The sequence below is a fragment of the Urocampus carinirostris genome, chromosome 10 (assembly GCF_059441175.1).
Source record: "Urocampus carinirostris isolate Australia breed hairy pipefish chromosome 10, RoL_Ucar_1.0, whole genome shotgun sequence".
In the NCBI taxonomy this organism is placed as follows: domain Eukaryota; kingdom Metazoa; phylum Chordata; class Actinopteri; order Syngnathiformes; family Syngnathidae; genus Urocampus; species Urocampus carinirostris.
The window spans coordinates 24,747,979-24,774,369 of record NC_142358.1 but is presented as its reverse complement, the minus strand read 5'-3'; the positions used below and the strand labels follow the sequence as shown (position 1 = coordinate 24,774,369).

At 38.5% G+C, this 26,391-nt stretch overlaps 2 protein-coding genes across 3 annotated transcripts; one reads left to right on the top strand and one right to left on the bottom strand.

Moving 5' to 3' along the window:
* The first annotated feature begins 938 nt into the window (after window positions 1-938).
* On the top strand, window positions 939-7,200 carry rbp2a (retinol binding protein 2a, cellular). The gene is made up of 4 exons (XM_088345262.1): window positions 939-1,011; window positions 6,539-6,717; window positions 6,807-6,908; window positions 7,147-7,200. The coding sequence occupies exons 1-4, from the start codon at window positions 939-941 to the stop codon at window positions 7,198-7,200; spliced, it is 408 nt and encodes a 135-aa protein (XP_088201388.1).
* A 4,758-nt stretch (window positions 7,201-11,958) lies between these two features.
* mrps22 (mitochondrial ribosomal protein S22) lies at window positions 11,959-19,834 on the bottom strand. 2 transcript variants are annotated; one of them, XM_088345569.1, is made up of 8 exons: window positions 19,667-19,834; window positions 18,799-18,956; window positions 18,565-18,729; window positions 16,950-17,093; window positions 16,753-16,836; window positions 16,524-16,669; window positions 14,810-14,918; window positions 11,959-12,259 (listed from the first exon to the last, which is right to left on the bottom strand). In XM_088345569.1, exons 1-8 carry the CDS (start codon window positions 19,791-19,793, stop codon window positions 12,167-12,169), a joined length of 1,026 nt encoding a protein of 341 aa, XP_088201695.1. In that variant the 5' UTR covers window positions 19,794-19,834; the 3' UTR covers window positions 11,959-12,166. The 2 variants fall into 2 exon arrangements, with proteins under 2 accessions (XP_088201695.1, XP_088201697.1); XM_088345571.1 differs by having other exon boundaries at window positions 18,799-18,953; window positions 19,667-19,822.
* Between the last annotated feature and the right edge of the window lie 6,557 nt (window positions 19,835-26,391).

Below are 26,391 nucleotides of genomic sequence, written 5' to 3'. Positions count from 1 at the left end.
GAGAGAGAGAGAGAGAGAGAGAGAGAGAGAGAGAGAGAGAGAGAGAGAGAGAGAGAGAGAGAGAGAGAGAGAGAGAGAGAGAGAGAGAGAGAGAGAGAAATACAAGTACAGTCTCTTTGTGAGAGGCACCTGTCTTTGGCAACATCAAGTTGACATATTTTAACCTGCAGCTTGTTTTTCTCTTGCGCTTCTCTGAGTGTTGTCTCGCGGGCCTAATTCAATCCGTTAGCGGGCCGCCTGTTTGACACCTGTGTCTTAAACTGACAGGGGGCCATTGGAGGTCAGCTAAAATCAGGTTAATATTGTCCACATGTAATGTCTTCAGATGACCTTTGTCGTTGTCAAGAGGGAATTGAGCGCCGATAAAAATCTTGCCACTTTATTCATCACCACTGTGTGAAAGGGAAGCAGCATATCAGTTATCATATCCGACACACCTACTACATCGGCAAAAAACCCTAACTTATGTCCCTGAAAGATAGACTCCCGCACTGTTTGGTAAAAGTATTGTTGTTTCATAATTGAACTTATTTACAGATATCCCGCTGTTTGTAAATGAAATGCACGTAGGGTAAGTTTAAAATTCTGTAGGCAGTTTAAACTAAATCAGCTAAGGAGAATCAGCAGCCGGATGCACTGACACGCTTGTGGGGATTAAAGTGTTCACCTGTACGTACAAGAACATTACATGCCCACATATCCAAGTTTGTGCGAGCTACAAGCAGTCACAGTTCTGCAGGGAAGTGTTCACCTAAACCCTGACCTTTAGAGCTCAATGTACCTGCCCTGACTCAAGGCAATTATCGGGCGGACCCTGTCCTTTGGCACACAAAAGTGCACACAAGCGATGCCTATAAAAAGGTCTGTGGCCGATAATTCATTCTGGAGGTTGACAAAGAACTTAAGAGGTAACCACGAGATTGACGCATACATTCAAAATGCCTGCAGACTACAATGGGCGCTGGGAGATGGTGAGCAATGACAACTTTGAGGAAGTCATGAAAGCTATCGGTAAGCTCAACACGACTCAGCAATGTAGTAAATGTCAAAGAAAACGCGATGTTGCAATAAACATAATAATAATACCTAATATGTCATTTAATGTCAATTTTGTGTCTTAAAATACAGTGTTTTTGACATTGCCATATTTTAGTCTTCAGACTTATAGATAAAAAAAATATACAAATATTTTCTACATGTGAAAAACCAAAAGTATTCGACATGTTACATTATGCTAACAAATAAAGTATTGAAAAGTAGGCGTTGCAAAAATATTGCCTTCTTTGGAGTTGATACTTTCGACAACTTCCTTTTGCTGCAATCACAGCCACAAGTCTGTTTGGGTATGTCTCTTTACACATCTTGAAACAGAAATATTTTCCTAACAAAACAGCTCAAGTTGTTGGTGCACATGATTGTTAGATCTATCCACAAATGCTCTATAAATTGATGTCTGGACCCTTCGCTTGGCCATCCCAGCACCTTTAATTAGTATTGGACCATTCTACTGTAGATTTAGCTTTCTGATTAGGACCATTGTTCTGTTGTAAGGTGAACCTGAACCCCATTCTGGGTGTCTCGCTGACTCCAAGCAAAAAATCGCTTTGTATTTGGCCCCAACCATCTTCCCATCCACTCTAATGATTTTCCCAGTCTCAGCTAAAGACAAGCAACCCCAGAGCATGATGCTGCCAGCACCATGTTTGACAGCGGGGATGGTATTTTCAGGGTGATGAGTGGTGTTACTCTTATGCCAAACGTAAAACTTTGTGACAAGAGCACGTTATTCCTTGTAGTTTTTGTCTCCCATGTAGAGTCTTGCAAACACCAAACAGGCCATATTAGGGAATCATTTCAGAGAGGGCTTTGTTTTTACCCCTCTTCCGTACAGGGCAGATTTATGCAGAGTACAACTAAAAGTTGTCTTATGCACAGATTATTCCACTCCAGCTATGTATGCCTGCAGGACATTTCATGAGATCATGAGTCTCTTTGTTGCTTCTCAGATGAGTTTTCTCCTTTTTTGGGCCAAACGTTTAGAAGGACGGCCAGGTCTTGGTAGGTTTGCAGTGTTTTCATGGTCTCTCTATTTTGAAATTATTCCTCACATCACACAGTGTTCCAGGAGATGTGTAAATGTTGCAAGATCTTTTTGTATCCCATTCCTGCTTTGAAGTTTTGCACAACTTTATCCCGGACCTTTCTGTTTTTTGGTCTTCATAATGATGCCTGTTTTCCAGTGTCACCTCTGAGACCATCACAGAGCAGGTGCATTTAACCTGAAACTTTATGACACAGAGGCGCGCTTTGTCATTGTTAGTCATTAAGGTCGACATTGGATCATTCAAAAGTGAGGGTTTTTTTTGTAGTAGATACATAATGTCGAAATAATTTGGTTTCAATTCACAATTGTGTCAAACATGTTAATTCTACATTCAGTTTTTTTAGCTTTGTGTTTGAAGCCTGGAAGTCCTTGCTTACTTTCACTAGGCATTGTATTTAAATACTGTACTCAAAAGGAGGTATTTAGTCCTACTCAGGTACTGCAAACCTTTAGTACCCCCCACCCCTTATTTTTAATCGTTGATATAATTGATTTAGAAAAGATTATTTTTCTGGTTTCTGATTTCATAACTAGTTATTCATAAATAGGTCACAGAGAGTTAATAATATACAATAGATGTTCAAACATTTCTAAGGGAACTTTACTACAATATGACACCTCTGTCCATAAATGTAGATAAGGTATTTATGATTTTTGATGATAAGGGGCCATCAACTTTTAATGCTTTATTTAAGAGCTGGTTCGTAATCACGTAATTATGTGAAAATCAGCAGTTATATACACACACTGGGGGAAAATGTGCTTAAAATAACATAATTCATTCATTTATTCATATTTCAAACTGCTTATCCTCACTGGGATAGCGGGGTATATTAACATGAACGTGGCATTGATTATTATCACTTTTCTCTACCACACAAGCTGAAATTAAAATTTTACGGCAAAAAAATATAGTTGAAAAGTAAAAACTAAACATTTAATTTTAGGTTGGAAGTATGCTAATTTTAAGCATCATTGTACTTATTTTGTCATAGATTGTTTATAAGACATAGTAATAAAATATTTCTGATAGAAAATACATTTCAAAAATATATTAAAACATGGAACCTTGTTTTAAAGTTTGATAAAACAATCAACTATTTCATTTGTCTTATTTAAAAAAAATCTTTAAATTAGCAAAACAAGAGAAATGATGAGCTTTAAAAATAGTGTCTTCCTTATAAGGTAAATAATTACAAAAAAATGCATTTGTATAAAAGAAAAGAAAATGAATGATTTTATCTCAAAACAAGAAACATTTTTAACTAATGAAATAATGGACTCTTTTTTTATTTTACTTGAAAAAATATTTTTAAATGAATAAAACAAGAAATAATAAAAGATTAATTGCAAACATATATTGGTTTGAAAATGAAAAATATTTCATAATATTCAAATTTTGTCAATAAATATGTTTTTTTTTTCGTTTAATAATAATTCAAGGCCAGATATAATTATCAATACATTTCCACAGATCTCTCTACAGTAATCTCTCATTATAACGTGGTTTATCTTTCACGGTCTCACTGCTTTACCGATTTTCCTCATGTGTTGTGTTCTGCATTCTAATTGGCTAAGCAATCCCTAAGAGAGCAAGTATTCGTTAAAAAAACGTAATAAATGTTTACAGGAACAGACCCTTTACACACGGACAGCAATAAACCATAGAAAACATTAGGTCCCTTGCATAAGGCCAGTAAACAGTAGACAACAGCAAAAAGCAAATCTATTCAAAACCATTGGCAATGACTAGGCAAACAGATGAGGTGGCTAACCTTGTCGAAAAGCACAAAAAGTGGTACTAAGATAACTAAGGAGAGCATTAGCAGGGCTAGCTATCGAACCGTGTTCCTCCTGACATATCGAATGAAAGAATGAAACTTTTTCCCGAAGATAACAAAATCAAAAATTAAACAAAACAACAAATCAAAAAACAAAAACAATGTTAACGTGATAACTCCGAAAATACATTAAAAGGGGAATAGTAGCAAATTAATTCCTAATTTTACCCATCTATTAACTTTAGAATGCAACTAATCACTAGATTTCATTCAGAAACCAATAAAATGACAATATTAATAACTACATTAGTGACAAGAGTTAATAACAGTTATGATCAAAATAATTATATCAATAATAATAACAAGGTTAATCATTGGCTTCAACCATCCATTTGCTCTATAATAGCTGTAATCTCTAAATATCATTCAGACTCTATTTTCTTCCTCTAGGTACTTTGATAATGTTGTTTTTTTGTATCTGGATTCGAACAGGTGAATATTTGGACATTGTTTGAGCTTATCCTGTAATTAGTTCCAAAGTTTCACTCCACTCTACATACATACCGAATAATCTTGACTTCAGTCCACACGATGTATAGTGTAAACAGAGTATCCCAGTACACCAGTCTAATCTAAAAGCTTATAAAAGTCTGGATGCTGTGCTCATTCAAGTGCTGTCCGCTGAGGTGCTCTTGCCGTCCGTCATGGCTCTCATTCTGCCAGGAAAGGCAACGTGACGTCACGTGCAAAGGGACAATACAGTACTTTAATTTGTCAGAGAAATGCCTTAACCTGTAAAAAAGGTTTGTTCTTTGGTTTTTGAGCATGATACAGTATTCAATTGTATAATCATTGTAAAGAAAATAAAAGTTTCTTCGACGCAGATTTTGCCCATTTTTCAACATTTTATATTATATACATATATATATATATATATATATATATATATATATATATATATATATATATATATATATATATATATATCTCATCTCATCTTATTAGCTGTACCGCTTATCCTTATTAGGGTCGCGGGGGGGTGGTGGAGCCCATCCCAGCCATCTCCGGGCAGTGGGCAGGGGACACCCTGAACTGGTTGCCAGCCAATCGCAGGGCACACGGGGACAGACAACTCACTCGCACAGTCACACCTAGGGACAATTCGGACCGGCCAATTGACCTGAAATGCATGTCTTTGGAATGTGGGAGGAAACCGGAGTGCCCGGAGGAAACCTACGCAAGCACGGGGAGAACATACAAACTCCGCACAGTATGGCCAGTAGCTGGATTTGAACCGTTGAACAGTGCCGCACATGCGCTAACCACTGCGCCGCCGTGCTGCCCATATATATATATATATATATATAGATAGATAGATAGATAGATAGATAGATAGTGTATCTATCTATCTATCTATGTAAAAAACTGAAAAGTAGGTGTTGCAAAAATAGTGCCCCCCTGTTCTCTCAGCTCAGCCAACTGACTCCAGAAGTTCCTTAATGACTTCTGAATGATTCAATGTCGACCTGAATGCCGAAAATTGAAAAAAGGACACACCGGAGAACAGACAGCATTATGAATACTAAAACACACACCAGGCAGGTCTGAGGTAAAGTTGTTGAAAAGTTAAAAGCAAGAATGGAATACGAGAAGATTTTGCAATATTTACACATTTCCCGGAGAACTATGTGAGCAATAACGTAAAATTGGAAAGAGCATAAGACCACAACAAACCTACCAAGGCCCAGCCGTCTCTCTAAACCAGGGGTCTTCAAGCTTTCTCAAGCTGTGAGGTACTATTTGTTACTAATTAACGCAAAAGACACCCAGTTTGATATACGTTTCTGAAATAACAACTTACTATGCTATGTTGCCACTACGTTATTACCAGGTTTATTTTTGGAAGTAGTCAACTACTAAAAAAATAATAACTGGAAAATCACAATGACCCAGCACTGCTAAACTATTTTAAGAGCAGGTCCGCCAGCACTTTGGGTGACCTTAGGGGGCACCCTGGTGCACACAGGCACTACATTGGAGACTCGAGCTCTAAACGGTCGGCCCAGACAAGGAGAAAACTAATCAGAGAAGCAACCAAGAGTTTCAAGATCTCATTGTATGACCTGCAAGACTGCAAAGCTGAAGTTGGACGATCTGCGCATACTTTTAATTGTACTCTGTAAATTGTAAATCTGCCCTTTTTGGAAGAGTGGCAAGGATAAAGCCATTTGTGAAAGAATACCAAAAAAATGGATCTTTTGGCGTTTGCAAGAAGCCACATGGAAGACACAAATAAAATGTGGAACAAGTTGCTCTGGTCAGATGAGACAAAAATTAAGGCAAGGCAAGTTTATTGTATAGCACAATTCATACGCAAGGCAATTCAAAGTGCTTTACAGAAATGGCAAAGGGACAGGTTAAAAACACACAATTACAGTTAAAACAATTAAACTTTTGGGGTTGAACGGAAAGCGTTGTGTTTGGTGTAAGAGTAACATTGCACATCACCCTTAAAACAATTACTGTCAAACATTATTTTGCAAGGCACAGCATGATCTGCGCAGATAGATGATCTTTAGCCAAACAGATAAGTGTATTGCAGGGCTATCATTTATATCAGCATCATTCAATCTTGCTTGATTCTTGCCCGCAGACATCGACTTTGCCACTAGAAAGATTGCCAACCATCTGCACCAGACAAAGGTTATCGTTCAGAACGGAGACAAGTTCGAAACAAAGACCTTAAGCACCTTCAGAAACTATGAGGTCAACTTCACTGTCGGGGTGGAGTTTGAGGAGCAGACCAAAGGTCTGGACAACCGAAAAGTCATGGTGAGGACAGTTTGCCGAATTTGAAACGTGGTCCTTAGATCATCAGTTTACCTTAACCATTGTTTCAAATGGTTTTTATTGTAATGCAGACCCTGGTCACCTGGGATGGGGACAAACTGGTGTGTGTCCAGAAGGGGGAAAAGGAAAATCGTGGTTGGAAACATTGGATTGAGGGAGATCTGCTGCATCTGGTACGGACCGAGGAATTTTATTCCAAGATATGATACAATAATAAAATACATCGCAAAATTGTCTCAACAATAAAACAAACTATATCTAATTCGGTATCACTGCACTGCCTGATGTAAGTGCAGTAAAAAGACAGTTTGTTATCAGGTTCTTAGATAAAAGACCTGACATGTTACACAAGAGATGTGCTGCAATATCTGATAGTTGGACTAAAGCTGTGTTCATTCTTATTTCTTTCAGGAGATCCACGTACTGGACAAAGTCTGCCACCAAGTTTTTAAGAAAGTCCAGTAAGATTACCTCAAGCCTCACCTTGTCCTACGCCACAACCTATTTATCTTTTCAACGAATAAAATAACACGACAGTTAACTTTGTCTCTAACTCTTTATTACCAAAACAGACTTTATTTGGATGTTAACATTTATTTATATAAATGCTAAAACCCAAACATGAAGGTTTTTATTTTTTTAATACAATCACGTTCACGCTGTTTTTGTTTATTGCGGCGAGGCTTCCGGGGTGTTTACGCCACACGTCATAAATCATGTCGTTTTAACAGACTGAAGAAAATAACAAACCACCAAACTGGCCCAATTATTACATAAATTTAAACAGATGGGCAATTAGCTCATAGAGGTGAAACGACCACAAATTTCATGTTTAGTTGAGGTCAGATTGCAACCTATTCTATTCAAGGCCTATTAGCTAATTACAGGCACGAAATCAATGTGAGAAATCCAACGCAAATTTTGGTTGAGTAAATAACCCAATAAGATGGACCTTGAATGTCGTTAAGGATGCAATTGAGTACTGTTAAACATCATGCTTATCTACAGGCTCTTCTGATACTTGTTGCTCAATGATCTTTTTTGAGAGTTGTCCTTAATGGTGTTACGCAATCTTTGAATACATAATCCTGATGATAGATTTTATCTTTGGTTAGAATTTTAAAAAGTGTTTTGAGCCCAGGGTTTGTATGCCCTTTTCAATGCCAGATTCAAACACTTTTAAAGACTTTCAAAGCCAGTGTGTAGTTCAATTGAAAGAAGAAAATCCGGCATGAATTATGAATTTTGCAGATGCACAAAAATATCTGCGATTTAAATATGGAAATTTTAATCTCACGTGTGCATTTATCAAAACATATGATTTTTAGATCTTGAGCAAATCCTGAATATAATGGTGGATCTGAACAATACGTGCAAATATTTTTGTGACAAATCTCATCCCAGTGTTGGGTAAAAAAGAATGTATTATGTTGCTTTCATTTTCAGTTGCAGGAAGTTCTTCCAATTACAATTTACCATTAGAAGATGCTATCTTAATTTTTTTTACTTGGCTCTTAATAAAATATCCCTAATTGATACATAATCTAATACACGTTTTATAGTGCCATGTTTAGGTCAAGCATAAACCTGTCTTCATGAGCGTGACTCATAAAGGGCGAGAATGCTTCATAGGACAATGCCGTACAAACTAAAACCAGCTGCAGTTAGTCATGAGGGAAGAATAAATGCAATGGCAAACCAAAGCCACCAGGGACCAGTGTTGACACCAATTTAATCCCAGTGGTGTACCGTATTGTCATTGGGGTTTTAGAATTACTCTGGCAACAATGGTTTATTTAATCACCATGCATAATTGAGTAAATGCTTTTACAGTGATTGGGTTATTGTAAACATGGATAAGTGTGAAGCACATTGTAAAGCGCTTTGGGAGGTCCTCAGTGACTTGAAAAGCTCTATCGAAATGCAGCCTATTTACCATTTAAAATACAGCAGTTTCAAGCATTAACAAACGCGTTACACAAAACTCATGGACCTTGCAATTCTGGAAAACATATTAAAAATGTATGCTTTTTCAAGGATTTTAAGCACCTGAGGCCAATTACCATTACCTCAGAATTCAAAAAGAAGACGCTAAATGTTCACTCTAGAAACAATATTTAGCCCCTTTATTTTTAAGGAGCTACAATTGATTTGCGTTCCCATTGATAAAAACACAACTAAAATTATTCAAAAGTCGTAAATCAAAATTTCAAGAACACGGGAAATCGGAATGTGATGGCTAGATGAGGAAGAATAAAAAATAAATGAGGGAAGTAAGCATTTTCTGTGAAGTATTTGCTGCATTTTGACCCATCGGCAGTTGTTTTTTTTTGTAGCTGCACACATGTACTGTATTTTCCACACTAAAAGGTGCCCTCCCAAGATGTTGTAATCGTTTTTTCATACGTATGGCGCAGTGGACTTTGAGGCACATGAAATTAAGAGTGAAACAACAGCTACGGTGTGTAGTTGGTATATTTTCACGCAACGATTAATCAGTCGAGAAGTGTTGACGACCTAGATCGCATAACATTGCACGCAAAAGGAATCAAACCTGAATTGTGACGACAAGAGCGCCAACACTTTACCACCGGTGGTACAAGTGACATACGAAAAAGCGTTAAAGCTTATGTCATTATCAGACATTTTAGTGCCATCAACACTGACTTGCATCAAGCATTGTTCTGCAATCTGATTAACCAACCAGGTTAAAGGCATGGTCACACTGCCTTTCACGGGCGTATCGAGGCTGAATCACGGCCAGAAATTTCTGCCCGTGAAGTAGACGCTGTTGGACGCTTTGAGATCGCGATACAGAGGAGATACAGCAGTGCTTTACACGCGGTAAGAAATTCACACGCGGTAGGCCGCGCGAAAAAGTTTTGCGCTGCTCAAAACTTTAGACCACGGGTATTGCTAAATAATGTTGTGGTTTAATATGTATAGGCTTTTGGAGTATTTTGTTGAATTTTTTTTCACTATTTTTTAATATTTGTAGGTGAAAAAGAGAGTTTAACCTATCAGAATCCATTTTTGTTTCATCAGTGTTTCTGGCACTGTGAGTAAAAATAGTAGGTCTAATGTCAAGTCAAGTCAAGTCATTTTTATTTGTATAGCCCTTAATCACAATTAGTCTCTAAGGGCTTCACAAGTTATTACATATAAGATTAGGTTACTCGTATGCTATAGAGTAGAAGTGAGTTTTAAGCCTAGATTTAAACATTTCCACCGAGGTTGCAGATCGGATCTCAGGGGGAAGAGCATTCCACAACACCGGTGCCCGGATGGAGAACGCTCTCGAACCAGCGGAACACTTCTTGGCTCTTGGGATCACCAGGAGACCGGCGCTCTCGGAACGAAGGCTTCGGGCCGGGACATAGGGGGAGATCAGATCTGAAAGATATGAGGGGGAAAGTCCATGTATGATTTTGTATAGTAGTAGGAGAACCTTAAAATCGCATCTTGGGCTAACAGGGAGCCAATGCAGGTTAGCCAAAATTGGGGTGATGTGATCGTACTTTTTTGTCCTTGTTAAAAGCCTCGCTGCAGCATTTTGTACCAGCTGAAGACTCTTGAGTCTGGTCATCGGAAGACCGGAAAGTAGTGCATTACAGTAGTCGAGACGGGAGGTAACATACGCATGAATTATGATTTCCGCATCCGACTGAGAAAGTATAGGACGAATTTTAGCAATGTTACGGAGATGGAAGAAAGCGGTTCTAGTAATTTTCTTCACATGTGTTTGAAAGGACAGATCAGGGTCGAAAATGACACCTAAATTTTTAAGTGAGTCACTCTGTGTGATGTGGCAATTGTCCAAGTTCACTACGGTTTTAGAGAATAAGTCACGGGACTTAGAAGGACCAATAACTAACATTTCAGTCTTTTCAGGGTTAAGACGCAGGAAATTGAGTGACATCCACTCTTTTATCTCAGTGAGGCAGGCCTCCAAAGTTCCACAGTTTAGTGTGGCAGATTCCTCCATCGGGAGATAGAGTTGAGTGTCATCTGCGTAGCAATGGAAACTGATATTATACTTACGAATAATATCACCTAGTGGAAGCATATAAATGCTGAAGAGAAGGGGGCCAAGCACTGAGCCCTGCGGAACACCACAAGTAACACTAAATGGCTCAGATGTCAATTCGCCATATTTAACGCAGTGTGTCCTATCTGAGAGGTAGGATCTGAACCATAATAGGACGCTTCCTGAGAGACCAATCCATTTTTCCAACCGTTCTAGCAAGATAATATGGTCCACTGTGTCAAATGCAGCACTAAGGTCCAGCAGCAACAAAAGTGATGATGTGCCCGAGTCCATTGCCCGTAGGAGATCATTGGTTACCTTAATCAGAGCTGTCTCAGTAGAGTGGTTAGCCCTGAATCCTGATTGCATTGATTCAAAGAGATTGTTCTCGGACATGAAATCATTCAGCTGCTGTGCCACTACTTTTTCAAGTATTTTAGAAAGAAACGGTAGGTTTGACACAGGTCTATAATTACATAAGTTTTCTGGATCTAGGTTGGGTCGTTTCAGTGTGGGTTTAATGACAGCGGACTTAAAAGCAGCTGGAACTACAGCTAATGCTTTTTTGTGTGTTATCTGTACCACTAGCAGATTAGTGATAGAATTTCGGTGCTTTCACCACTCTGCTTGGGATCAATTCTCGTTGCATACAATATTTTGCGATTTAGATCAGCTATCTCAAATACGGTTTACTACCGTAAATCCATGTATGGTTACGCATATCTATAATTACTGTATGCATTTCCAATCGTATCCACCGTTTTTCACAGTATATATGGCTCACTGGGTTTTAAGGAAGACTTTCTGGCCAGATTAGGGTTTTTAGGTGCACCCTTTAGACGGGAAAATACGATATGTATTGGAGAGGGACATTGTTACTTCAGTAGTTCAAAGTCAAAGTTAACGAAACAAAGAACAATGAAGAAAAAAAGGCCAGCGAAAGCCGAGCCTGGCCTGAACGTAATGATTGCCATTTTAGATCTGAACCAAGATTTGGGTCGGGCTCGAGCTTAAGACCTAACCTCTAGCCATTTTGGCAACATGTGTATTCTCATGTCCAAGTCAGAAAAGACATAACTATACAAGTTAACCCAAGAGTAGATCACCCAAGTTAGTAGTGAGTAACATTAACATGTGTGTGTTGGTCAATTAATTTTCATTTTTAGCTAGGATAAAGATACTCCACTACAAACAAAATATGTTTAGATTTTTTTTTATTACAATGACTTTTATTTAATTCAGATTATGTACAAAATAAGGTGAGGGCACAAACGCTAAACCCAGTGGGCATATACTGTTCGTTTATGAAGCACATGTTGCCTTGTTTGGCAATGGACGGAGAAATTCCGAAGCTTGATGTCCTGCTCCTCCGTCAATTTTCAGTTCAAAACGTGAATGGGTCGGTTAAACGGCTGCGCTGTCGGACTCAGTCTGTTCATGTGCTTGCAAGGCCAACTCGATGTAGCCGGACCTCTGGGATTCCATCCGAGCATAAATCTGTTGATCAAATAGGGCATATGTATTACCTTTGCAACAAAAATAAAGCTGCCAAATATTGAAAACTAATTTTCAGAATGGATCAATAGAACTTTCAGATTTAGATGTATTTTTCGCAGTTGAATTTAAGAGTGCCATTTTTAGGTGGTAAAAGGGAAAATTAGTCATATTTGACCATTAGATGTCACTATATTGTGCAGCGCACTTGAAAAAGAGTGCTAAAGAGCACAAGAAGGATTATAAACTACAGAGACTAAAAAAAATGACCAAATCAACCCATTTTTTTACTCTTTTCTTGCACTACCTTTGATAAGGTTTTTGTGGGTATGCCTAGCAGCAAGATGGCAGTCAATCACTAGAGCTCCCCCAAGAGTTCATGTTTTTTTTTTTACAAATGTCTCAAACTACATGTATTTAAAAAACAATGCATATTTATAACATAGTTCAAGTATTTTTGCTTATTATTCAAACTAAGATAATTAAACAAGTTTTTTACCATTAAGAGGCGCCAAATAATGGTTTATTGACAATGTTGTAAGATAGGTGATATTTAATGATTCATGAAGGTGCCACTCTTTGATTGAAGATACAATGGAAATATAATGATTTAGCTTTTATATGTAAACTAAGAGCACCATCTAGAGGAGTAAAGTGAACATTGCTTTAACACTACACTAACTGGTACGAATTATACATTACAGGCATTATTTTAAAATTGTTTAAGCGGATTGAATACCAGTTGTATAATCAAACACGGATAAAGAAAAAAAAACATGAAATATTTCTCATCTTGTAAGCTATATATGAGGGATTTCTGTTTTGACAATTCCATAACATTTACACTTAAAAGTATTATATCACTACATATTGTAAGGTTAAATCTTGCTTATATTTCATTTTTGGGGGCCCCTATATGGTGTTAATAGTATTGCACCCTTTTGTTGTGAATCAGGTGTTGCAGATAAAGTTAACTGAGCAGGTGTGTCTATATGGACGTCTCAGGACACCAGGGGAGGTAGTTAAATGGTTCATCGACCACACACACAAATATTTTCGAACCCATCCATTCATTATCTGCACCGTTTATCCTCAATAGGGTCACGGGGGGGCTGGAGTCCATCCCAGCAATCTTCAGGCAGTGAGACGGGGACAACCTGAACTGGTTGCCAGCCAGTCGCAGGGCACACAGAGACAGACAATTCACTCATAGGGACAATTTGGACCGGCCAATTAAGCTGACATGCATGTTTTTGGAATGTGGGAGGAGACCGGAGTGCCCGGAGGGAACCCACGCAAGCACGGGGAGAACATGCAAACTCCACACAGGAGGGTTCGATCTCACGACCTCAAAACTGTGCCGCACATTCGCTAACCACTGCGCTGCCGTGCTGTCTCTTTTTGAACCGTATTGCTTTTTTCTAATGTTTATTGTTTTCAGTTTAGTGTCGCATATTTTGTAATTGTGCATCGGAAAATGTACAGATTGGGACACAATACAAGTTTGAAAAGACTAAAATCCACATTTACTGAGTGATTGCACCAACTGTGCGTCTTAAGATGTGGTATGCAGGTACCCCTCGTTACTTTGTGTTTGGGTCCTCGCTGGTTCACTCTTTTGCGGATTTTGAATTGATTTTGTCTTCATGGTCATATGAACGTGTCGTGCATTGTGTTCTGATAGACTGCACAGAGCAGGGCCATATTAGGGAGGGTGCTCTGAGTTGGGTGGGTTTGACTGTGTGGGTAACTGTGATAGGCTGGCAGGCGGGAGTGACTTCCTACCAAAACAAAGTGTAGGTCAGCGCCAGTTAGCTTTTAGCGGCTCGTTACATTGAAAATAAATTAATCAATAAAATCACACTCAGAGAAAAGTCAGAAAAAGGCAACCAAATGGTGATCACCAAGCGGGTGCTCTGTAGATTATTATCGGGTTCCAGAGGCAAGTAGGGCGGTGTCGAAGAGAAGACAAGAACATTGCTGCTGGTCTAGCTTAATGCTAAGTCAACAAGTCTCCTAAGCCACCACTGTGGACACTGTCTCTTAGACACGCCAGGTCCCTTAGCCATGAAACGGAGGACCTGAAGCTACAACTTATGGGCAACTGCTACATTCGGGAGGGTTTTAATCATCGCGGAGATCTGTCTCAATTTGAGGACACCTGATGCTAGCGCGCAGCTATACAGATGCTCTATAAATTGCTTTCTTACACCGAAAGAAGCCCTCTATGTTTTACTTTTGTATCATGACAATAAAACCATTCATTCAATTGCAATTATGTGTAGTGTGTTATCTTTTATACATCTATAATTATTCTACTTTTTTTACAGTCGTTATACTGTCAGTCTGTTATGACAGTATCCTGAGAGCTCTTGGGAGTTCTTATGAAGGTGCAAGACTACTTTGCGGATTTGCACTTTTTGCGGGGTTTCTGAACCCAATTAACTGTACCTCAATCTAGACACAGCTGTAGGCCCCCGCCGTATGGAGAGCCAATCCACATGTTGATCCAACAAATTTAAACTGTAATGCTTTAAATGGAAGTGTTTTTACCTTGACAAGTTCCGTGTCTGTGGCCTGAAGGCTGGAAGCTTCCTGTGCCGATTTGCTGTGAGGGTGGACCAAGTTGAATAGAGTCACAAGGCTTATGGCGTCCTGCAATCTGAAACACACACAAGTGTTCTATTACCTTTTATGACTTTACATGAGAGAGCTGAAAGTTTAAATGTGTTTCAAGATAATCCTCGGGATGCTTACACATAGAGCAGAGCATTGAATGTAATCCTTTTGCAGAACTGCCAAATACTGAAAATTGTTTCACAGAGAATTTCAAGAGAATTTTAAGATTTCAAAAATTGTTCCCTGGTAGCATTAAAGAGAACCATTTTTACGGAGAAAGTGTGTGGTCAGACTTTTCATATTGATTGTGACCTCTTGATGGCACTCTTGATTTAAAGAAGTACTAGAAATGTATTGTATTTAAACCGAGAGCACCATCTAGAGGAGTGCAATAAACATTGCTTTAATTTTATTTTTGATTTTCAAAGTTTTCATAAAAACTGTTGTAATAAATTAAGAAAGAATCGTCGCATTTGGTAGTTCTGCATTCAAAACAGCAATTCCTTAAATTGACTATTTGAAAATACATGCATCTAAAGCTACTGCTTTATAAGATATTTTAACAATGAACTCTTGTGTGGTTAGGTATAAGCTATTTTTCTGAACCCTTTGAATAGGATGCTCTTTATTAACCGAGAATTACTGACTTGAATTTATGTTGGGCTAGACAGGGATCAGAAACCCAAAATCTTAAAAAACCCATAACAGACCAAAGAAGACAAAAACACAAATATGTCTATACACACAAAAAAAAAGAAAATATAAACATACTCTTATATCCAAACCAAAAGGAGATTCATACGCAAGTCATTTTATATTTATTCTCGGTTGGAAAACATTAAGAATGTTGTCGGTCCAGAAAAGTGTAAAACGACAAAAAAGTACAATCCCCCCCATTTTATATATTTCAAATAATTCTGAAAAAGCTCCAGGGAGCCAATGGGACAGAGCCAAAGAGCAAATGCTATCATGAGGGCAGGTTGCGGAGTGCTGTGTGTGTGGGTGTGCATGCATGTGTGTTGGGTGGGCGTGACTGTCTAGAGTGCGCTACTGTGATAGGCTGGTGTATGCTGTCTGTCGAAGAGCAGGGTGGGCTACAAGTCAATGAGTCCACCAAAAAAAACTACGAAGCACAGCAACAAATACTATTTTAGCAGTTTGTTATAACGAAAAGGAATCCATCAAATAAATCAGACACTGAGGAAAATGCTGATCCCCAGCGGGGGCCTTTGAGGGTTGTTATCGGGTTCAGAAAAAGACTGAGGCGGCATTAGACTGGAGAGCAATAGCAGGGCTGCAGGTGAGGCTACGTTAAAACTCTCACTAGGCTGCATCTCGCCAACACCATATCCATAACCCATGAAACTGATGACCTTAAAGTACAACCTATACATTTGTGACAGCTGTATTCCAACAGAGACCTGGCTCTATCTTAGGATACCCGATGCTAGCGTGCAATTAGCCGTCTGCTCTTTTTATCGCTTTCTTACTTAATTTTGATGCACTATTGTATTATTAACAGGTTCTACAGTTGTTACAGTTGTATATACTATGTTACTGATATCCCAAAAATAAATAAATCGCTCTACTTTGCTGGCTCCGACTATCGCAGGACGTTTTTGGAAAACAACCCCTGCGAAAAACTCACAAATCGTTCTTCAACATGTCCACAACAAGGCCGTCAACCCTGCGAGCGTTGACCAGGTACCAGGCCATGCCTCCAAAATGCCGAGTAGAACGAAGAATCTCGTATTTCCCATGCTTTTCAATGTCCTCATATGTGGTGGTGTGTACCTGAAACAAATGTTTTACGATTACAAGAACTTCAAGATCATCATTGCTGGAATTTAAGATAAACATACTGAAACTCAATTTACCTTAATGTAGTTTGATGAGTCGGGCTCAAATTGGACCAAACACAAGTCTAACACATCCTTGTGTCTGTCCTGGGAGAACACCACCTAGTAGAGAAGAAGTTACACAGTCGCTTAAAGCAAGGGACTGGAATTAAAAATGAAAATCAACTGCAAACAGCAAAAGAAATCTGTTGGATGATTCACTGGGGAATTCGAACCTTTAGATTCTCCTCACTGAATAGCAGCGGTGGGGTGATTTTGCGTCCTTCCTTTGGGAAGTACACTTGAATGAGCCGGTCTCTTTCGTCCCAAGTGGCTTTCCTTAGGGTGCCGTCGGTTTCCCTCACAACAATGAACCTTTCCTTTGGGGAAAAAAACAAACATGTCAATAAATCATTTATGTTTAGTTTCAAATATAGTCTTGCTAAACACAAATGCTGTATATTCAATTCATTCAGTAAAATGAGTGTTGCCCATTTAGAGGAACATTTTTGCAGGCCGCTAGGTTTTAACTGGTCCTGCCAGAGTCTGCATGAGTTTCCTCTTTTTGAATATATAGAAATGTGAAGTTAACTTAAACAACTTTTAGATCCCTCATAATATAAATGATCGCAAACACCACGGTGTGTATTACTGGTACGTATCTCTGTCAGTCAGCCCCTGCACTTGTGCTAAAGTACGCGCTCTCATTTGGTTGTTGCGGTGCTTTCGTCGCCCCTCCTGCAGTGTAATTAGAGGGTCCCACAAAATTCTATGAGAAGCACTGGCATCCAAAAAGTTGCCCAATGTCATATCGAACGCATGGTTTATAGCTTGTCGACCTGTAAGTGCACTTACCAGTGTCTGAAACTCATGACAAAAAGTTACCAGACACCAGCCATAAAGTTGCCTGCCCCATTTTTCACAACTTGAAACAAAATAAGACGACTAATCGCAAATGTCGCAGTATGTACCTGTATTTACTCATCTTCATTCATGCAATGTTTGTGTTCCGTCGTCTGCTACAAGCCACATGAACTCCTCTTTCCACAATGCTTTCAATGTACGTTTACGTTTTGGAGTGTAATCAATTTTGTTAGCTTCTTTTGTATCCTTCTCGGCCTGAGGTTTTAGCTTGATTCCTGGTAAGGATATGTCAGAGTGTGCAGTTTCCTCATGCATGAGAAGATAAGCAGGACACTGTGGCCTTTAAGCATATTCATTCCTCAACAGCAAGCAAACAAGAACACGGCTCCATTCAGTACAACATGGCAATCAACTATCAGCAAAACGAAAAATGGTGCGTGCATAATGACGTCACACAATGGAAAACGTCTTACCGCAATACCAGTAAGAGCTCCATTAAATTGAAAAATCTTAACAATTCCTAACCAATTATCCATTTTCTTGTGTTCCCTGTGCGTCTACTTTATTTTATTATTTTATTTTTCAACACAAGGATACTGCTTGAAGTGTGAATTTCCCTTCGGGGATGAATAAAGTATCTATCTATCTATCTGTCTACTTTGGAAAATGATATGCAATTACACAACCTTATAACGCTCGGGAGAGTCCGGAAACACGAAGTTATACAATGCAGGCTTCTGATTGGCTGCCGCCGAGGATGCAAATCACTAAACGAACCGAAATTCCGAAATTTCCAAACGAACACAAATTCCAAAATTTCCAAAATAAACGAAAATTTGGAAACCGGAATAAAACGTTTTATTTGTTAAAAAAAAAAATCCTGGAAAAAGTTGTCGGCCAACCGGGCAGAGGCGTTTTGTAAGTTGTACGCCCGACGTAAAAGATGCACGCCTCCGGGCAGACGTTTTTTTCAGACACTGCACTTACTCTGTGTGGAATGCTGTAGGTTATATCCGTGAAAACGTATTTGGCTGTATCCATTCCATCCAGAATTTTGTCCACAGATATTACGTCACTTATTGGTTTCCTCTCAGGTAAAACAGGAGGCATTTGCAGCAGGTGTTTTGCCTTCTCTGTTGCCAAATTCACTGCCTAGAAACAAACAATGACTGATGAATAAAACAAAAATTTGGAATAGAAGAATTGTGTGGCTGAAGTCACCTGCTCCAACTGTTCATCGGTCATTAGTTTATACGTTGGTGGCTTCAGATCCATTTTAATTGGTATGAAGACTTTTTGCAGGTTTAGTCCCGTTATCCTGGTCAGGATGTCCTGCACAACTGGATCTGTGAATTGTGGTTTTGCACTGCTTTGGACTTCTAAAAAAAGAGAATATTGTTTTATTTCAGGCCTTGGGTTTGTATTAACATAACTGTCAACTTTTACGTTTTTCCCTGTACTTTCTGCATTTTTTTATCATTTAAAATTGTGTATGCCATTTATCTATTTTTGGTTGGGAAAAATAAACATGTTTTGTTTTTTTGTGAATGGGTTAGTGTGAAACACATTGTAGAGCGCTTTGGGAGGTCTTCATTGGCTTGAAAAGCGCTATATAAATGCAGACCATTTCCCATTTTCTAGACGGATCTTTTCTTGCCCATTTCGGCTTTAATCTGCACTATGTAATAGACAACACTAAATTTACTACAAGTAGGGAAAGAACTAAGAAAATGCTGGATTAATAGTTTTAGTTGTTTATTTGGTAAATAATATAAACTTGCTTGCAGAAATTATCTTTGTTTCATTCTACATGGTGTGTCTTGTGAGTAAATAGGTGCCTCGTTGTGTTTGCAAGGTATATTACCGCTTATTAAAGGTAATCTCAAAAATAATATTGGGAGCAATTAGTTGGGGTATGCACACATCATTTCAAACTAGAAAAATAGACATTGTGGGAGTGAAACCGTGAACAGGATAGTTTCCAACATTTGGAGATTTGGTACATGCAACACATCACATGCCAAGGTCGTCTTAATATTTGCATCGTTTGGGCTATCGCAAGCTACAAGTAACAGTTTCATAAAAATACCTCTATCTTGTGTATCGCTGCAAAACGTCCTGGCGCGACAGGATACACGCAAAGTTTTATTTCGCTGAACATTTTTAAGCAAAGTGTAGCACTGATGTAAGCACCGTGCCTTGCGGAACGTCGCCATGTTGTTTCTTCTTTGCTCTTCGGTGCAGACTCACAATGACGCGTTTGTCGGAGTACCGCCACCTGCTGTTCGAGCAAAGGTCAGACAGAAGTGACACGCAAAGATGCTTTGAAAGAAATTAGAGTCGCTAAAAAACACTCTTACATTCCAAATGATGAAGCGTCAATAAAGCATGCTGCAGCTAAAAAAAGACTAGATGAAAAAGTCTTATTCTCACTCACTGTTTATTTGTTTGTATAAAACACATACATATTCATTTAGCATAAAAAAACTGTAAGTTATGATAGAGCTAAATCTCAAATGGACCCTAGGATTATTTGATTTATTTCCCCATGTGGTCCTTTGAGGAAAAAACCCTACAATTAAAATGAATTGTTAACAAATCCCGTAATATACAGTATAATACACTATTATGAATGCATTTTTGAAGATACTGACACAACAATCTCTTTAAAAGGACAGTGTGAATTGTTAAGCGCCCTCTAATGGTAAAAAAAGCCTTTATGCAAAAAAAGAAAAATCAGATCAAATGTCACCTGTATAATAGAGGAGGTTTGATTGAAATTATCTCACTATTATCTTTTGGGCGGCAGTGGCTCAGGAGGTAGAGTGCTCGTCTTGGGATCAAGAGATCGCAGTTCGAATCCCGGCTTGTCCGTGTTACATGTCGAAGTGTCCTTGGGTAAGACACTGAACCCCTTATACCCCCAATAAGCAGGTTAGCGCCTTACATGGCTGCACGGCCGCTATTGGGAAATGTGAAGCACACTGCAAAGCGCTTTGGGAATTCTTGACTTGAAAAGCGCTATATAAATGCAGATCATTTCATTTCATTTTCACCATAAAAGCAGACTATTTCACACAACACCACAAGTGCACCAAGCATTGATAAAGCATGCTGCAGCTTAATAACCATACAGAGAAACCATACAATATTCTCACTCACTGTTTGTAATTTTTATAAAACACATTTTAACTTCAGACTAAAATTGAATGCATACATACTATGCTTTCTAAAAATAATTTCAAATATAGGTGATGGTTTACTGTTTCGTTTAAAAAAATATATTGTAATGTTAATTTTGTTGCCGTATTTTTTTCTTAATTCATACCTGAATACAACGAGAACAAAATTGGTACTCTCTATAATGCCAAAGATCTCAAAAAAACGGAATCAATAAAAAACAATAACCTTATTAATATAGGAATTTAAAAAAAAGGTCAAAAAGAAAAAAAAAACTTTTAAAACTGACGCAAAAGTGTTAAGTTTGATTACCATTGCATACAATATTTTGCAATTTTGGTCAGCAGCCCATAATGATGAAGCTTTACTGCAGTCTAAATTTCATGCACCCTAAAGTCCAGTATGCCTTATGTATGAAAAATACAAAAGACTATTTTCATTTTTTAGTTTTCTTTTGGTAGTTAATAAACAACCTTAGTTATCTCATTGGCCGGCCTGCATTTTGTTTTAGTGTTAATCCCGTTTAAAACAGTCAGGGCCAAAGAGAGAATTGCTTTGACATAATTTCGTCCACAAGATGCCACTGTGGTAATGTAGGAGTTCAAAATGGTATTGCAATTTGTGACCCTTTATCCAGTTCGCATCCCGTACGAGCTACAAAATAAGAATTGAGAAAGGAAAAATATGACTTGACCCTATACTAAAATGAAGACAAAGATCATTTGCGTATAGTAGATGTTTTATTACGCATATGAAGAGCATACAAATAAATACTGTATGACTGGTATACATATGATAATAATAATAATGTGAAAAGAAATCATAATTTACATATTTCCATAAGAATGAATTAATTCCAAACATTTGGACACCCCTGACGTAAATCAATCACATGATTTATGATAAAAAGATGTTCTTCCTTAAGAAAACGTTCTAGTTTCTCCTCATAATCTGCTATTCTGCTTTTTACTACAAACCACAGAGAGAGCATGCAAACAGGTATGCAAAATAATTTAGCTCTGCAAACTGTGCAGCTTTGTTAAGTCTGCGGATACATGTCGTTAGAACCATGCCTTTTGCTCAAGGATCATTCTGCAAAATTCAGGTGGCTATAAATCCCAATTCCTTTCAGATAAACTGTAGGCTGCTGATACTCCTGGCATCTTGTTATCAGTTATGCTGAAGCGTTTGTTTATTTTTTTATTCATCCATCCATCCATCCATCCATTATCTGCACCGCTTATCTTCAGGAGGGGTGTTTGAGACCATCCGAGTTATCCTTGGGCAGTGGGCAGGGGACCTCTCGAACTGGTCTCCAGCCAGTCGCAGGGCACACAGAGACAGACAACTCTCTCATTCACACCTAGGGACAGTTTAGAGGGACCAATTGTCCTGACATGCATGTTTTTGGAATGTGGAAACCAGAGTGCCCGGAGGAAACCCAGGCAAGCACGAGGAGAGCATGCAAACTCCGCACAGGAAGGCTGGTAGCTGGATTTGATCCCATGACCTTAGAACTATGGCGTGGACGCGCTAACCACTCATCCATCGTGCCGACCTTCATTGATCCATTTTAAACCAAATCAATATAATTTGTAAACCTTTTATAAGGGAGACTGGGTACAGTTGTAACACATTTTGTTTGATTTTATGATCTGTTGGGCCAGTCCTCTCAAACCTTTTACACATGGTACCTATCTTTTACAGATGGACATCATTGTATAGTGCTAAATAGTTTTAATAGTCTGTGAGAGTCTCTCAAACATAGATACACATAGTGTTACAACCGCACCCAGTACCGGCTACGGTTGTAACACTGTTTCTGATATATTATTACAAACAAGCTTTAGATGGTCCGATATTTAAAGTACTCTCTATATTTAATATAAATTTATACCAAGAAAAGCAAAGAAAGAACAAAGTGCTTGTGTCAAAACTCTCCTTTTGTTTGGACGGCATTGCTAATTGGAGTCTGACAAGCAATTGTGGCAAATGTATAAGTTAGTGCCTGGGGTGCAGCCTTTGAGTGCCAATTGCTTGTAATAAAAACACAGAATTTGTCTAACAAAAAAAGTACAGTATAGTCGTTCTACAAACATTTCTTTGTTACCGATAGCAACTCTCTGTTTTGCCAATCAGAATGCAGAACAAAATGCCTGATTAGCGAAAAAGTGAAAAGGTTAACCGCGTTGTGGTGAGAGATGACTGCGTTCATGGTTTATTTGCCTGCTGTTATTTAGAAAATCTGTTGCTACTAAAGTCATCACACTGTCTCTCATTGCACCTTTTTCGTTGCATATTGTTCTGATGCACTGCCCATTAGGCCAGTCAACAGGCACTGTCTTGTAAGTATTTGACCTTCTTTCTATTTATATAGTTCAATCATTTTATTACATGTTTATCTTGAAGTGCCTCTTTCAATACTGCTGTAAACTATGCTCACTACGTTGTGGTCAATGACAATAAAGACAGATTCTAATTTTAACATTGAAACCCTCAATATTGGTATCTTACATCCCCATTGTAATTCATCATGTTTTCCAAATAGAACTAGACTTGCATTCCAAAAAATGTATATGCAGTTATAAATGAAAACTTTTATAACACTTTTCCTCACGTTTTCCTCTGAGCACTTGCCCCCCCTAAAATGTCAATGCACACCACTGGTGAAAGACGTGGATGAGGTTTCAGTTGTCCAGAAACGCGGTAGTAAGTCCAGAAGCACAAAACCAGCAAAACGATGTGTTGATTGAGCTGCAAGAGGTCCTTCCTACATTTGCAGATGTATGCAGCTGTCACAGTGCTGACAGAAGATCACAAGTAACAATGAGGCCCCCCAAACTCAGACAGGACATACAGTATTAGCTGAAATTGAGATGATTTCATCAGTTTATTAATTGAAACGGAGTGGAATACCAAACAAAATTGGTTTAACCCTCTTTTAAATGAAGTGTCTTTGACTTGCGCTACACTTCATGCACTAAATCATGTCTGTTTTGTCTACTTTGCTTCAATCAATACACATATCAGCACCTGAACTAAGTTCTAGGGTGCTTTACTTGGTCTAAAATCAAGCTACTAATTTTTTAGTTATGTATTATACTGTCTAGTGACGTGCGGTGATATTCGGGTCTGGTGAGGTAGTCAGATTTACAAATACATGAACATACATCTTGTTTATCATTTGATAGGCAGAGGAAGAAAGCAATATATAAACTGTAGCACAGGAAAAAAATAAACATTTATTGTCTTACTTTAACTCATTAATAAAATATATGTGCTGCGCCTTTGTAATAAAAGGGTCAGCAGGTAGGTAATCCCCCATTATGAAAAAGGTCCATGCAACGAAAAAAGTTTTACCCGTATTGTCATGTATTTTTGATTATTACCTGAATTCATCTTGGATTTTAAAAAAAAAAAATCTTATTTAGTGTACAATTACAAGGAATAACCAAGTAGAATCGGGATGGTGCCACAGCTCCTGCCCTTCTGCCCTCATGGAAGAATTAATTAATTTTCAAACTGTTTAGGATTTATTACAGTTTACCATGGTCAATAATGACTTTCAGGGTATTTTCCAAATGTTGAACCATTCATAATTTTTGCAGAATAGTCTTGCTGTTAATTATTTTTGTAAAATAAAAGAAAAACATTCTAGAAAATATACACAGGGCTAGGTAAAAATGTGTAAAAATCCTTGTGATAGTCTTTCTAAACTATTGTGCTAGGATCACAGTTTTACACAGACAAATTGTGAAACAACATCACTTTTGTATCAATTTATAATGATTGGTCTGTTGTAACCTTAATGCCTAAAATGTTGAAAATGTTTGAGAATTATGTAAATGAAAGTACAATTGCATTCAATATGTTTGCATATAAAAGTTATTTTTTAATATATTAAATGTACCCTTGGGCATCGCGACAGCGCAGTGGTTAGCACGTGTGTGGCACAATTCTGAGGTCATGGGATCAAACCTTCCTGTGTGAAGTTTGCATGTTCTCCCTTTGCCTGCGTGGGTTTCCTCCAAGCACTCCGGTTTCCTCCCTCATTCCAAAAACATTCATGTCAGGTGATCTGCCAGGTCCAAACTGTCCCAAGATGTGAATGAGCGAGTGGTTGTACTGGCAACCAGTTCAGGGTGTCCCCTGCCCACTACCCGGAGATAGCTGGGATCGGCTCCAGCATCCAGCACCCCCGCGACTTTACTGAGGATAAGCAGTGCAGATAATGGATGGATGTGAGTTTAACCTTTCTAAGGGTATAACCCCTTATTTTCTCCCTCTGGGAACTTGCCTGCCAAAATGTATTTGGATGCCACTGCCTGCTAACAAAATTTGCATTGTTCTGGATTACAGAAGTTAGCAGTGTTCATACGAGTGCTTGAAATCCTTGAAAGTCTTTGCATTTTACTATTGTGTTTTCAAGGATTAAAACACTTGAATGTTAGATTAAAAGCTTGTAAATGCTTAAAGTAAACGCTTGAAGTTTTTCCTGTGTTTCCCATCAGGTCTGCTTTAAAGGATGCCAAAAGCCATTGCATTTCTTTTTCCTCCTGATTAACGACAGCTGGCATTAGTTTATTTGGCATTTACCTATATAGCAACATCGCTCCCTGGGGGTAGTGCCCAAAAGGACAGGTGCGTGCTACATTCATCATGGGCAATGAAAGAATTAAGGTAGCATTTCCCACTGGTAAATTTTAATGGGAAGAACTTCCTGAAATTGAAAAATGTAAGTTACATATTATTATATTTACCTACCGTAAATGGGGTGAGATTTGTCTAAAAACATATTTGCAATTTACTTAAGATATAAAATAGTATGTCTTGACAAATGTACACGCGAGATTAAAAAAAGGCATATGTAAATCGCAGATATATTTGTCGATCTGCAAAATAAATTATTCTCACCCGATTTTTTCTTTGAATGGTAATGGAGAAACTTAAAACTTCGCTTTAAAAGTGCTTGAAAAGTACTCAAATTTGACCATGAAACATATGCACAAACCCAAATCATCATTGAAACAATAGTATCCAGGTACATGTGAATGATTAATTTAATGTTAAAATCCAGCTCCAGACTTTCTGTGCGGTGTTTGTATGTTCTCCCCGTGCTTGCGTGGGTTTCCTCCTGGCACTTCGGTTTCCTCCCACATTCCAAAAAACATGCATTTCAGGTGAATTGGCCAGTCCAAATTGTCCCTAGGTGTGAATGAGCGAGTGAGTTGTCTGTCCCCGTGTGCCCTGCGATTGGCTGGCAACCAGTTCAGGGTGTCCCCTGCCCACTGCCCGATGATTGCTGGGATGGGCTCCAGCACCCCCGCGACCCTACTCAGGATAAGCGGTGTAGCTGATGAGATGAGATAAATAGTTTGATGCTCATCCAGTTTGTTGATAACTTAAGGTCAATAAGATTAAAAAAATGCAATGCTTACAAAAAACATTATTTTGCCCAAAGGATCCTTTTTCGAATGTTTTTCCCCTGTCTCCTGCAAATAATCAACATGCATACAGCAATACAAACGTGTCACGTGTGTCACCCTTGCTGGGAGCTGCAGGATATCTTGGGTCGAAACCTGAGTGCGGAAAAAGGACTGAATGGGAGTCCAGGGAGCAGGCCGGGGGTTGCTA

Excerpts from the sequence above, each read along its gene's own strand:
- rbp2a (XM_088345262.1), top strand. The coding sequence starts at position 939 with ATGCCTGCAGACTACAATGGGCGCTGGGAGATGGTGAGCAATGACAAC. Across the intron at positions 1,012-6,538 it reads GGAAGTCATGAAAGCTATCG|ACATCGACTTTGCCACTAGA; the intron begins GTAAGCTCAACA and ends TCTTGCCCGCAG. Across the intron at positions 6,718-6,806 it reads TGGACAACCGAAAAGTCATG|ACCCTGGTCACCTGGGATGG; the intron begins GTGAGGACAGTT and ends ATTGTAATGCAG.
- mrps22 (XM_088345569.1), bottom strand. The coding sequence starts at position 19,793 with ATGGCGACGTTCCGCAAGGCACGGTGCTTACATCAGTGCTACACTTTG. Across the intron at positions 16,837-16,949 it reads TCAGTGAGGAGAATCTAAAG|GTGGTGTTCTCCCAGGACAG; the intron begins GTTCGAATTCCC and ends CTTCTCTACTAG. Across the intron at positions 16,670-16,752 it reads ACTCATCAAACTACATTAAG|GTACACACCACCACATATGA; the intron begins GTAAATTGAGTT and ends CATTTGTTTCAG.